At 28.8% G+C, this 15,042-nt stretch overlaps 1 protein-coding gene across 1 annotated transcript in view; it reads left to right on the top strand.

The window, feature by feature from the left end:
* Positions 1–15,042, top strand: part of LOC111688150 — a 32,643-nt gene that overhangs the window by 12,672 nt on the left and 4,929 nt on the right. The window contains exons 3-9 of the mRNA XM_046954129.1: positions 1,311–1,495; positions 5,218–5,413; positions 5,480–5,692; positions 9,418–9,648; positions 9,727–9,872; positions 14,559–14,754; positions 15,034–15,042. The exon at positions 15,034–15,042 is cut by the window's right edge and continues 581 nt beyond it. Coding sequence (XP_046810085.1) covers positions 1,311–1,495; positions 5,218–5,413; positions 5,480–5,692; positions 9,418–9,648; positions 9,727–9,872; positions 14,559–14,754; positions 15,034–15,042 — 1,176 coding nt within the window. The remainder of the gene's footprint in view (positions 1–1,310; positions 1,496–5,217; positions 5,414–5,479; positions 5,693–9,417; positions 9,649–9,726; positions 9,873–14,558; positions 14,755–15,033) is intronic.

The raw sequence follows: 15,042 nt of genomic DNA, 5'->3' as shown, positions 1-15,042 counted from the left end.
CTACTCCATATGCTGATTTTTAGTTAGACTAGTCAATAGGCTTGCCTATGAACTTTTCTTAAGACAAACGTGTCCTTAGACTAATCTATAGACTAGTCCACAGTCTTTTTTATAGACTTGTCTATAAACTAGTACATAAACACATCTATAGACAAGTCCATGGACTATTAAATAGACTTTTACATAGATTAGTCCACATAGACTAATTTATGATCTTGCCTATAAACTAGTCCATAGATATGCTTGTCCATAGGATTGACTATAGACCCCATAGACTTCTATATAGATATATCAGTACATATAGATGTCTATACACTACTTATAACACTTGTCCATAGACAACTTGTCTTTAGACTAATATACACAAGTGTCCTTAGACCAATCTATAGACTAGTCCACTGACTTCTTTATAGACTTGTTTATAAACTGGTACGTTGACATACCTATAGACTAATTCATAGTCTTGTCTATAAACTAGTCTATAGCCCTATATATTAACAAATCCATACATAACTCTTTAGACTAGTCCATAGACATGGGGTTGACTATAGACCAACCCACAGACTTCTATATAACTCAGTCCATATAGAGGTCTATGGACTACTTCATACACATGGCCATGAACTAGTCCATAGAATTGTTCATAGACTGGTACATTGATTTAGCCATAGTCAAGTCCATAAACTTGTTCATAGTCTTGTCTATAGACTAGGCCTATCTATGTTAGTAGACTAATCTATAGACTTGCCCATAAACTTGACTGCAGACTATACCATAAACTTGACTATAAATTAGCTCATAGACTTATCTATAGATTAGTCCATACACTTGTTAATAGACTACTTAATAAACTGAACTATACACTAGTTCAAAAACTTGACTAAGGGCGAGTTTTTCTAATAAAGATAATCGTCATTCTTTGGTTAAACCTGGTTTAATATATGTTTCGTGTTTTTCATCATCGGTTAAAGTCCGCCTAAGTTTGTTCCGAGTTTAATCTAACAGCATGTTAAGCCTAGTTTAACTGAGAAGTAAGAAACCCGCCCTAAGAGACTAAACTATAAACTTTTCTATTTATTAGTCCATAGATTTCTCTAACTAAATAATTGGTTGAAACTTTAAAAGTTTATGATATACATTCGATTCTGAAAGCCCTATCATTATATGTATGTATTAACATAAATAAACGATCTTATAAGATGTCATTTTCTATTGCATGTTAAAGAAATTTTCTCACAACTCAAGTTTAATTGACTAAAGTATAATTAATAGAAAAAAACACACAATTTTTTTTCTTTATCATCTTACAGGTGAACGTTATGATTTTATTATAACAGCCGATCAACCAGTTGGTGCTTATTGGATACAATTGAGAGGTTTAGGTGAATGTGGTATCAGACGTGCACAACAATTGGCCATATTGCGTTATGCTCGCGGACCCTATCAACCAGCATCAGCGCCACCAACTTATGATGTTGGCATACCACAGGGTGTGGTAAGTGTAGAATAAAATGTTATTTTTTTGTCTTAAATAATTAACTTAATATTATGTATAACAAAATGTAGTAAATAGTTAGATTAGAACTTGTTATGTCTATGTAGGTAAAGTTAAACTAAGCATAAATAGTATTCAAATTGTTATTGGCAACAACAAAAAAAAACTCATAAAATAGTTTATAGTTAATAGAATAATAGCTTAATTGTTGTTTAAAGTTATGTTAGGATTTTTTTCTTTTACAGTTAGAGTAGGATTTGTTGAAGTATTTATTGCTAAATCATTGATTTTGTTTAAAAGATCAGTTTTATCGCTTAACGTGGGCTTAAATTGTTAATATTATTTTTTTCGGCTAAAAATTTTATAGTTTTTGGGGAGGGAAAACTAATGTTTGGCTAATTTTTGTGATTTTTAAGGCATGTTTTGTTAATAAAATTGATTAGATCAGTTGCTAAATGATGTTTAATTTTAATGGCAGCCTATAAAGTTAGACACCTTCTATGTAGGAAGGTTTAATTTAAGTTATTTTTTTCGATTACTATATTTCATTTCATTTATTTTAACAAAGAGTTTGAATTCATTTTAAACTATAGTTTAAAGGTAAGTACTGGTTTTCATTTCATTTTTTTATTTAAAGTTTAAGTTTTTTGTTTAATATAAATTATTAAAGATAATGTAAATATATGAAAGAAGAAAATATGTCTAAGGACTACTACTACTCTTGCTACTTATTAAGTAGTTAATGGACTAGTCTATAAACTACTGTATTGATTAGTGATTGGATTAGTCTATGCAGTAGTTCACTTTCTATTCTGTAGACTAGTCTAAGGTCTGGAGCATTGACTAAAACATGGACTAGTCAAGAGTCTATAAACAGTCTGTGGAATAGCCTATTGATTAGTCTATTGAATAGCTTACAGACTATTCTATAAACTAGTCTAGGAATAGGCTATAGATTTGACTTTTAACTAGTCTATGGACTAGTCTTCTGAACCTATTAATTAGTATATGATCTAGTCTACTGATTAGTCTATTGAGAAGTCTTTGACTAGTCTATGGACTTGGCCATAGATTAGTCTATTAACTAGTCTACTGACTTGTCTATCGACTAATCTGTGGACTAGTCTATTGAACAGCCTGTGGAATAGTATAAAGACTAGTCTCTGGACTATACTTTAGATTAGTCTGTAAACTAATCTACTCCTTATTCTATTGATTAGTCTGACTATTGAATAGTCTACTGTCTAGTCTTTTGATTAGTCCATAAACTAGTTCTTTGACTAGTCTATGGACTTGGCCATGCTACAAATAGTCTCTTGACTATACTTTAGATTAGTCTGTACACTAATCTACTCCCTATTCTATTAATTAGTCTGTTGAACAGTCTACTGTCTAGTCTTTCGATTAGTCTATTAACTAGTCTATTGTTTGGTTCATAATTTAGTCTATTAAATAATATTATTAATGGAATCTGTTGAATAGAATCATATTATAAACTAATTTATTGACTAGTGTGTGGGGTAGTCTATTGACTAGTCTTTGGAGTTGTCTATTCATTAGTATGTTGCATAGTATTTTGACTAGTCTTTTGATTAGTCTATTGACTGGTATATGGTCCAATCTATTGATTAGTCTTTTGACTAGTCTATGGAATATGCTACAAATTAATATATATTGATTAACTATTGACTGGTTTATTGACTAGTCTATGGACTAATCTATTTACTATTCTGTGTTTTAATGTGTTGACTAGTGTCTGGAATAGTCTATTGACTAGTCTATGAATCAGATTAGGAACTAATCTAATGACTAGTCTATGGGTTAGTCTATAAACTAGTCTAGTGGAGTTGTCTATTAATTAGATTGTATTGAATAGTATTCTGACTAGTCTTTGGATTAGTCTATTGACTAGTCTATGAACTAATCTATTTACTATTTTGTGTTTTAGTCTATTGACTAGTCTACAAATCAGATTATAAACCAATCTATTGACTAGTCTTTGGAATGACTAATAAATGGTCCAGTCTATTGATTAGTTTTCTAATTTGTCATTTTAGTCTATTGACTAGTCTGTTGAATAGTCTACTGACTAGTCTATGGACTTGGTAATAGATTGATATATTGTCTAGTTTATAAACTGGTCTATTAACTTGTCAATGACTAGGCTTTAGAATAGTCTATAGATTATTCAATTGCCTAGTCTATGATCTGGTGTATTGACTAGTTCATGAACTATTGACAACTATATAGTATATTGACTAGTCTACTAACTAAATTTATATATTAACTAGTCTATAAACTTGTCAATGTCTAGGCTTGAGATTAGTCTATAGATTATTCAATTGCCTCGTCTATAGATTATTCAATTGCCTAGTCTATGATCTGGTGTATTGACTAGTTCATGAACTATTGACAACTATATAGTATATTGACTAGTCTACTAACTAAATTGATATATTTACTAGTCTATGAACTTGTCAATGTCTAGGCTTTATATTAGTCTATAGATTATTCAATTGCCTCGTCTATAGTTGGTGTATTGACTAGTCCATGAACTATTGACAACTCTATAGTATATTGACTAGTCTACTAACTAGTCTATGGTCTGGTATATTGACTAGTCGATGGTATACTAGTATACCATATAGAAGTCGACTAGTATATTGATCTATGACTAGTATATTGATTAGTCTACTAACTAACCTATTCAATTGACTCGTCTATGGTTGGTGTATTGACTAGTCCATGAACTATTGACAACTCTATAGTATATTGACTAGTCTACTAACTACTTAGCCTATGATCTGGTATATTGACTAGTCTATGGTCTAGTCGAATTACTAGTCTATGACTAGTAATATTGATCTGATAAATAATCTACTGACAAGTGCTTTGACAAGTCTATTGACTAGTCAATAAACTAGGTTTAAGACTGATACAATGACTGTTCTATAAACTGGGCTATAGATTAGTCTATTATCTAATCTATGAACTGATCTATGGACTAGTCTAAGAACTAGTCTGTTGACTAATCAATGGACTATAGATTAGTCTATTGACTAGTCTATTAGGCTATATATTAGCTATTAAATATAACTACTCATTTAACTAGTCTATTCATTATTCTAAAGACTAGTGTATGTACTATCACAAATTTAGAAAAATTTTCTAAAAATTCAAAATTTAACAAACATTTTCTTTACATTGAAAGTTAAATATTTACATTATCTTTATAATTTTTATAATTATTTATTAATAAATAATATAGATAATTTTGTAAATAATTATAATAAAAAACCTTGTAATATATTTAAAAACCTTTTATAATGTTTTGTTTTTAAACAAATATTTCTCTTTTTTAATTCCATGTAAAATATAAACCACCTTTACCACAACTACCAACCAACACCAAAAAAAAAATAAACCTTAAACCCTTTTGTAAAATAAAATAAAAAACCCACCTATATATAACAACACCTTAAAAATAAATTTAAACAAAAACCCACAACACCTGAAAAACGGTGCTTGTTCTAAAAAAAAATCAAACCATGTAAATATGCACTAAATGCTTTTTTTCAAACAAAAAAATTCAAATGAAAATGTTTAAAAATTATAAAAATAAAACAAAACTGGTTATAAATTGCACTACAACTTGAACTATGACCCCACGACATAATATACAAAAAAAAATGAAATTTAAAAAAAAAAAAAAAACAAAAAAGGTTATGAATCCTTTGGATGCCCAATGTAATACCCAACGTAATGATGCCATTTGTGTGAGTCAATTGAAAAATGCTTTGGAAATTGATCGTGGCATTTTGGCGGAAAAACCCGATGTAAAAATCTTCTTGCCCTTCCGTTTCTATTTGTACAGACCCGAAGAATTGTTCCAGCCCAACACCTATAACAGATTTTTAGGTAAGTTTTAAAGGGAGGGGAGGGATAGCAAATCTTAAATCTTATTAATATTAATTTTTATTTTAGTTGCTCCTACTGGTGATCATGTTATTTCATTGATCGATGAAATTTCTTATCTATCGGCACCTGCACCCTTAACTTCTCAATTCAATGATATTAATCCTGAACAGTTTTGTAACGGTGATAATAGACCAGCTGATTGTGGTCCTAATTGTATGTGTACTCATAAAATTGATATTCCCTTGAATGCTGTTGTTGAAGTTGTTCTCGTTGATGAAGGTAAGTGACATATTATGAATACCCTTAATATTATAATAGTACATTTCATCATCTATAAAATATTCTAGTTCCTTCCTTTTTAAGTTCAAAACAATCAAAACAATAAAAAAAATTTTAAACAATTGTACATAATTACACCTCCGCGTAATTGCAAAAAGGTAACAACAGTTTTTAAATGTTTCCGTTGCCCTAACGAAAAAAACTCAATAGCAACAACTAAATACAATTATTAAAATCAGAAAATCATATAAACTCCAACGCATTTTCCATTATTGAGTTTTAAATAATAAAATAAATTTTCAATAACAAAAAATAAATTTTCGCGGGAAAATTACAATACTGTCTAACACTTAGAAAGAAATAATCATAAAGTACAAAGAAAAAATAAAAACAAAGCAAAACACAATACAACTTCAATCTTAAGCCGGCTTTACACGATCACACAAGTTATATGATCTGTCAAAATTTTTGTTAGAAGAGTATGGATGGGATCGTCTAAACGCAATATGTAATGAAACCATCACACATTGAGAGAGAATACAGATAGACAATTTTACAGTCATATGGCTCTCTTTATTTTTTGAAATGGTTCAAAAAACAAGCAGCTCGCATTAGATCAGGGATGTATTTTTACTTAAAAACATACAAAACAAGTGAAACAGCTGTTTCCATCTTACTTTCTTATAGGGTTCTATAAATCGACTTTCGAATTATCGAACAATCGACTTTTTGTCGAAAAAAGTCGAAGTCGACAATTTTGTTCCAAAAAAGTCGATAACTCGACTATGGTTTGTGAAAAAAGTCGAAAAGTCGACTTTGTTAATAAAAGTCGAAAAGTCTGAAAGTCGATAATCGAAAAAAGTTGAATAAAGTCGAAATGTCGTAAAAAGTTAAAAAGTCACAAAAAGTCGAAAACTCGAAAATTGTAGAAACAAGTCAAAAATAGTCGAAAATCTTAAAAAAAGTGGAAAAAAGTCAAAAACTCTAAAATAGTCGAAAAAACTCGAAAAAAGTCAACAAATAGTGGCAAAATGTCAAAAGAAGTCGAAAATAATCAAAAAGTCGAAAAAAGACGAATAAAGACGAAAAAATTTAAAAAGTCGACTATTATAAAATACTTATAGTCGATAAGTATAAAAGTCGACTTTTAATTAAATGAAAAAAGTCGAAAATTGTAGAAACAAGTCAAAAATAGTCGAAAATCTTAAAAAAGTGGAAAAAAGTCAAAAACTCTAAAATAGTCGGAAAAACTCAAAAAAAATGTAAAAAAAATTGTCGAAAAAGGTCAAAAATAGTCAAAAAGTCGAAAAGTCGCAAAAAGACGAAAAAATTCAAAAAGTCCAAAAGTCGACTATTTATAAAATAGTTATAGTCAAAAAGTATAAAAGTCGACTTTTAATTAAATGAAAAAAGTCGAAAATTATTGAAACAAGTCAAAAATAGTCGAAAATCTTTAAAAAAAAAAAGTGAAAAACTCTAAAATAGTCGGAAAAACTCGAAAAAAGTCAAAAAATATACGAAAAAAGTCGAAAGAATTCGAAAATTGTCCAAAAGTCGGAAAAAGACGAAAAAATTCAAGAAGTCGAAAAGTCGACTATTTATAAAATACTTATAGTCGAAAAGTAAAAAAGTCGACTTTTAATTAAATGAAAAAAGGCGAAAAGTCGAAAAATCGACTTTTCATAAAATGCAAAAAGTCATAAAGTCGACTTTTAACTAAACGAAAAAAGTCGAAAAGTCGACTTTTCGTTTCAACTATAGAACCCTACTTTGTTATTGTTAAATACCAATCGTGTAGATTTTTATTCTCTTTTCTGTTAAGTATACGAATGGAATTTCATTTCATTAGACTTTACGTACGTAAAGTGTGATCGTGTAAAGTGGCCTTTAAAGAAACCAACACATTTTTATAATAACTATAATTTATATGTTTGTTATTATTGCCGGTCATTTAATATTACGAGTATGATTGTGTTTTTTTTATATTTATAAACAAAAATAGTTTTTTCTTAGTTTTCTGATTGAAAAACTCAATAAATAAAAACTATAATTTTCAAACAATATGAAAAGTTAGGAGTTACTAACTAAATGCAAAGTGCTCTAGTTTAACTGAACAGCAAAACAAAAAAACAACAACACTATTCTTTACCAGGGGATTATTGACTATGGTTTGTTAGAAAACCAAACCCAGTTTTATTTTAATAAATACTTAATAAACTATATAAACATTTGCTATTTGGGTAGGGTGAGAATTTTAGTTTAACTAAGTTTTGTTTAAAAAAAAAAACTTCCAAAGGTAAAGGAGGTCATGATTAAAGGAAGAAATAATACGATCTATATAAATTATATTCAAAATATTGAAATAACTTAAATTAAGAATAGTTAGGGCGGGTTTCTTACTACTAAGTTAAACTAAGTTTAACTTGCTGTTAGATTAAACTCGGAACAAATTTAGGCGGACTTTAACCGATGATTGTGTTTTTCAGTTATTGGTCTTTGATCAGTCAAGAACATAAACAATGAACAGCTGTTTTTTGCAAATATTACTTTTGTAAATTGAAAAATTTTAGAAAAAATATAAATAAACATTAAAAACAGTAATAATATCAATAAAAGAAATCAGAAAATTACTATGTATTTAATATATTAAGTTTTTCTTTTTCTGTATAAATTATTTTATTGTTTTTCTTGATTGTGTGTTCTCACTTACAACTTAAGTTTAATAGTTTAACACTCAGTTAAACTAAGATAATACATAACTTTACTGATTACTTAAAAACACGAAACATCTACCTACCTACCTATCTATCTATCTATCTATCTATCTATCTATCTATCTATCTATCTATCTATCTATCTATCTATCTATCTATCTAACTATCTATCTATCTAACTATCTATCTATCTATCTATCTATCTATCTATCTATCTATCTATCTATCTATCTATCTATCTATCTATCTATCTATATATCTATCTATCTTTCTATATATCTATATATCTATCTATCTATCTATCTATCTATCTATCTATCTATCTATCTATCTATCTATCTATCTATCTATCTATCTATCTATCTATCTATCTATCTATCTATCTATCTATCTATCTATCTATCTATCTATCTATCTATCTATCGATCTATATATCTATCTATCTATCTATCTATCTATCTATCTGTCTGTCTGTCTGTCTGTCTGTCTGTCTGTCTGTCTGTCTGTCTGTCTATCTTTCTATCTATCTATCTATCTATCTATCTCAGTTAATTAATTAGTTAGTTAGTTAGTTAGTTAGTTAGTTAGTTAGTTAGTTAGTTAGTTATTTAGTTAGTTAGTTTGTTAGCTAGTTAGTTATTTAGTTATTTACTTAGTTAGTTAGTTAGTTAGTTAGTTAGTTAGTTAGTTAGTTAGTTAGTTAGTTAGTTAGTTAGTTAGTTAGTAAATTTCTTAGTTCCAATATTTCGATACATTTTCTACTCATCCCCAAATTTTTGACATCCACGTCAGAAGTTACGCTGCCTTATTGAGAGAGACTAACCAATTCGCAATAATTATATTCACATTAGTTCAGAGATCACTTCCATATTATCGAATGGATGTCAACTGATGCCGTGTTAACAGATACTTTAACGGAAAACTAGAGATATTCTTTCATATATCATCCCATGCTATTCTCGAGAAAAAGTTTTATATCAATTTTATTAAATTCTCAATTTTTTCTTTTAGTCCAACAACCCAACTTATCACATCCCTTCCATTTGCACGGTTACGGTTTCAGTGTAGTGGGTATTGGTCGTTCGCCCGATACCAACGTCAAAAAGATTAACTTAAAACATGCCTTGGATTTGGATAGACGTGGTCTCTTGCACAGACAATACAATTTACCACCCACCAAAGATACCATTGCGGTGCCAAACAATGGTTATGTGGTATTAAGATTTAGAGCTGATAATCCTGGTAAGTTGAAGTGTAAAGACAAACCAATTTTGTTTAATAAATACATATATATAACACTATTTTTCATTGTCCTTTTAGGTTTCTGGCTATTCCATTGTCATTTCTTGTTCCATATTGTTATTGGTATGAATTTAATTTTGCAAGTGGGTACAAATGCCGATTTGCCACCAATACCACCAGGTTTCCCAACATGTGGTGATCACACGCCTCCTATACCTATTAATTAAATACTTTAATTAAACTAATTAAAACTACCAATTAAAACAAAACAAAACAAAAAAGAACTTATAACAACACAAAAAAACTAAACTAAATAACAACTAATTAGGTGTTAGAGAAAATGATTGACAACAAATTAGATTTTCCCTAAAACGAAGACGAAAATTTGTTGTAGCAATAACATAACGAATGGAATCATTTTCTATAGAACACATGTACAAAGTTTTTAGAAGACATAGACAACAAATAAATATGTATTATATGTAACAGAAACAAAAAAAAAAAAACAAAAACTTGACCGAAAACAAAGTAGAAAAATAACTAAGAAAATGTTATTATAAAGCAAAACTTTAAAAAAAGCTTTAAAGCTTGTTTAAGCTTTAAGCTAAAATAACGACTTTCTATTATAAAACGTAAACACTATTTAGGTGTAAATAATTAATATCCATCCACTGACTATACAATTATGTATTTGAAATTATTTTATAACTATTATTATTTGCGCTTAAGAAATATAACGGAAGCCTGAGATGCTTAACCAAGGCTTAGTATAAAGCTTAAATAGAAAACAACTTTAGCTGCATACTTGTAGAAAAAAAGCTATTTATAACAGAACACAAAGCTGTTTTTATTTAAGCTTTTGTTATATATATTTCAAACAAACTTTAAGGAAATTATTTATAATTATTTCCCGGCGCAATAGTCATAAAACTATGAATTATTTTTTAAACATTTTTTTCAACTCGAGTACACTTTACCACAAAATATAGTTAATATGTTTTTTTCCTTTAAAAATATTTAAAAAATTTCTTTTGTTTGTAAATTAAGAAAATTTTCTTTAACTTTTTTCATAATTATATAATATTTGCAAAATTTCCTTTTATTCCACTCTGTGTATAAAATCTATTAAGTAATTTGTACTTGTATGTATTTTTGTTTCTTTTCTCTTAGTGTATATTTTTATTATTTTAATTTTTTAAATACAGAACTGCAATAGTTTATGTTAATTAATAATTATTACTTTTTTTGTTTTTAAGTTTTTTTTTTACTTTTGTAAAAAATGTTTAAAAATATTATTACCTGTTAAAATACTCCTTCCTTTTGCCTGTTTTCCCAAATTGTTTGTATTAATTTTTGCACCGCTTATTTAAATGTTAATTTTTTTATTATTTTTGTTTTATGTTTTTTTTTTTCTGAAAAATGTTAATAATTATATAAAAAAAGAAAAGAATAAAATAAAAATCAAATGAGATAATTGTATAAAGACATGTAAAATATTAAATATTATTATATTTTTATACGAATATTACTGCCGTTAATATTAAATTTAATTATTTTTAAAATAAAATAAAAACAAAATAAATTATATTAAAAGAAAAATCGTTACATCGTTTAAGTTTGCACTATTATATATACATTCGTATGTTTATTGTAAATACAAATATTACAATAATTATTAAGTTAGTTAATAAGATTATTGTTATATCCCTTTCCCGAGACTTTAATCTTGTTTTTACCGAAATTTACTAAAATATTTAGAATTATTTATTATAATTCTTTTTAAATAATTGATTTTACTTTAAATCTAAAACGCATCATGATACAATCAGTAAGGTAGCCTCATCTGCACAGCTGGTCATCAGCTGTTTGTTAACTTTAAAAAAATATTGCAAAAGTTGTAAAAATTTAAAAACAAAGTAAAGAATATTATGGTCTTAAAAGAGTTTTCTGGGTGAATCGTAATGTTGTCCTTCTCTCTTGATAAATTAAGAAAAAAAACTTGTGCTTCGGCTACTCTATACACTAGTTAATAGACAAGTCCACAAACTAGCGATTAGTGTACAGAGAAATCATTTAAATCTTTAGACTTATTCATAGTCATGAGACTAGAGCAGATACACTGATCAATGGAATAGTTAGTTATAGACAACTCAATAGACAGATGAATAGTCTAGTGGATTTGCTAATCCATAAACTAAATAGTATATTTGTCAATACACTAGTCAATAACTATTCCAGTAACTAGTTAACTAGAATAGTTCAAATTCTAAAGAATTATCAATAAAACAACGAAAGGCTAGTCTTTATTCGAGTCAATAGAATATACGACAGACGACATCTGGACAAACTAATCAATAGATTACTTCCTAGGAAAGTCAAAAGTCTAATCTAAAGATTAGTCAATAAACAAGTCCATAGTCTACCCGACAGTCCTTAGGAAAGTCTTATGATTATTCAATAGACTAGTCCATAGACTACTCGACAGACTAGTCTCTAGGAAAGTCAAAAGTTTAATATAAATTCTCAATAGACAAGTCCATAAACTACTCGACAGACTAGTCCCTAGGAGAGTCAAATGTATAGTCTATAGATCATTTAATAAACAAGTCCATAGACTACTCTACAAACCAGTCTATAGAAAAGCTAAAAGTCTAGTCCAAAGATCAGTTCAGATTAGTCAATAGACTACTACACAGACTAATTAATAGACTACTTCCTAGAAGTCTAATCTAAAGATTAGTCAATAGACAAGTCCATAGACTACTCCAAAGACTAGTTCCTAGAAGAGTCTTAAGGTTATTCAATAGACTAGTCAATAGGCTACTCGAAAGACTAGTATCTAGGAAAGTCAAAAGTTTAATCTAAAGATTAGTCAAAAGACAAATCCATAGACTACTCGACAGACTAGTCTCTACAAGAGTTAAAAGTATAGTCTTTAGATAATTCAATAAACAAGTCCATAGACTAATTGACACACTAGTCCCTAGGATAGGAAAGCTAAAGATGTAGTCCATAGGTCAGTCATTAGCGTAGTTAAGTAGTCGAGTGGTCAATAAACTACTAGAGAGACTAATCAATAGACTACTTCCTAGGAAAGTCAAAAGTCTAATCTAAAAATTACTCAATAAAAAAGTCCATAGGCTCCTTGACAGACTTGTCCCTAGGATAGTCTTTAGATTATTCAATAGACTAGTCCATAGACTACTTGACAAACTAATCTCTAGGAAAGTCAAAAGTGTAATCTAAAGTTTAGAAGACTAGTCTCTAGGATAGTCTATAGATTATTCAATAGACAAGTCCATAGACTACTCTACACACTAGTCCCTAGGAAAGCTAAAAGTCTAGTCCAAAGATCAGTCATAAGAGTGGTTTAGTAGTAGATTTTCAATATACCACTAGTCAGACTAATCTAAAGACTGCTCCCTAGGCAAGTCAAAAGTCTAATCTAAAGATTAGTTAATAGACTACTCGGCAGACAAGTCCCTAGGAGAGTCAAAAGTATAGTCAATAGATAAGTCTATAGACTACTCGACAGATTAGTCTCCAGGAAAGTCAAAAGTCTAATCTAAAGATTACAAGTCCATAGACAACTTGACAGACTACTCCCTAGGAGAGTCAAAAGTATAGTCTATAGATTATTCAATAGACAAGTCCATAGACTATTCTACACACTAGTCCCTAGGAAAGCTAAAACTCTAGTCCAAAGGTCAGCCATTATAGTACTTCATAGACTAGGCCATAAGGGCAAGTTTTTGGTTATTAGTTGAGTAGTAATCTATAAAAATAATCATTTTGGAAATATTTCGAAATTTAAAATTTTCCGTATCCAATAATGAGAGTAAACATGCAACTCTGTCTGAATAAATTACCGTACTCTCGATCATGATTAGAAAAACTGGTCCTTCACAGTCTTTCAAAGAGGAAACGTCAAAGTTTTTAGGTATTTTATGGTTTAGTCGAAAGTAACAGTTTTAAAGATTTGGTCTAGTTGATCTGTTGTTATAACGATGCGGTTAGAAGTCCGTCGCTGTCATTCAGAGGGCAATCGTCAACGCTTTTAGGTCTAATGAAAACGTTGCAATCATTTAAAAAAGCAGGCTCCATATAATCAGTAGCACATTTTCGAATAATGATATTTTGTTTATAGTAAACAAATGTATCTATGTATATGTCTGGAAGTCGTAGTCAAAATTCAGCAATAATCTTTTAGTAGTCTAGAAAGATATTTTATTCTCAAAGTCATAGAAATCAAGAACCAAGGCTTAATCGGCAACTTTTCTGGGTGCAGAAAGATAGTGATATTATAGCTTTATTATCGAGTTTCTTTCCACTACTCTACTCTACTCTACTCGGAACCCTTCAAAGTATCGAACAAATATAGCCATTAGGGATTTCCAATAAACTAATATGCAAAGGTTCAATAACATAATGTAAACATATGCTGAGATCAGATTCAGATTCCTTTAAAAACGTGTACTTTGGTCTCTGGGCTAAAAATTTATTGTCGTGTATTATTCTGTAAAAGTAAAGGAGTTCTAATACTGAGCCCAAATTGTGGTAATCGATATTGAAACTTTCATAGTATTTGCTATTGTGTAAATAGAGCGTATAAGTTTTTAATAACCCATTTTTTTTAAACTAAAAACTATAATTTTAGATCCTTAATAAGAAAGGACAAAATTGTATATGTATATCCAATAATGGGCAAAATTGGTACCCATCCCATATACTTCCAATGTAAATAAACAGCACCCGAACTTAAAATAAAGCTCTCAAGTAAGTTCTTTTCAAGAAATCATAAGACAAGTAAGTGAGACTTTAACTTCTAAATAATTTCGTAAATTATAAAATAGAAAACCTGAGTTAAATTGAAAATTTCATAAAATATCTCTAATCTAACTCGTCCACAGGTACTCAATCCTCTAGATGCCATTTGTGATCGAAAACGTACAGATGCTATATGTGTATCGAATTTGAAAAATGCTAAAGCTGTGGATAAAAGTGTTTTAGTGGAAAGACCCGATGTGAAAATCTTCTTACCATTCCGTTTCTATGTCTATGAACCGAAAAATCTATTTATACCCAATACATATAATAAATATTTGGGTAAGTTATGTCTTCCAAAAGCAATAAACGATTATGGAAATAATTTGTATATAGTTTTTATGTTTTTTATGTAAAAATTTTCGTGTTTTAAAAGTGAAGGAACTAGAAAGGCCCTCAAAAAAAGGGTTAAAACGTTTAAGACTACTAAAACAATCTCCTAAAACGTTTATAGTTCCTTTACTCGTTTAGATCTTAAGTTAATATTTCGATTTTTCTCTTTTCTCATTTTATAAACACATATAAATTCCAAAAATAAAAAAAAAAATATTAAACTTATAGTGGCTCCTA

This window comes from Lucilia cuprina, chromosome 6 (assembly GCF_022045245.1).
Source record: "Lucilia cuprina isolate Lc7/37 chromosome 6, ASM2204524v1, whole genome shotgun sequence".
In the NCBI taxonomy this organism is placed as follows: domain Eukaryota; kingdom Metazoa; phylum Arthropoda; class Insecta; order Diptera; family Calliphoridae; genus Lucilia; species Lucilia cuprina.
This window is presented reverse-complemented; position numbering and strand designations above follow the sequence as displayed.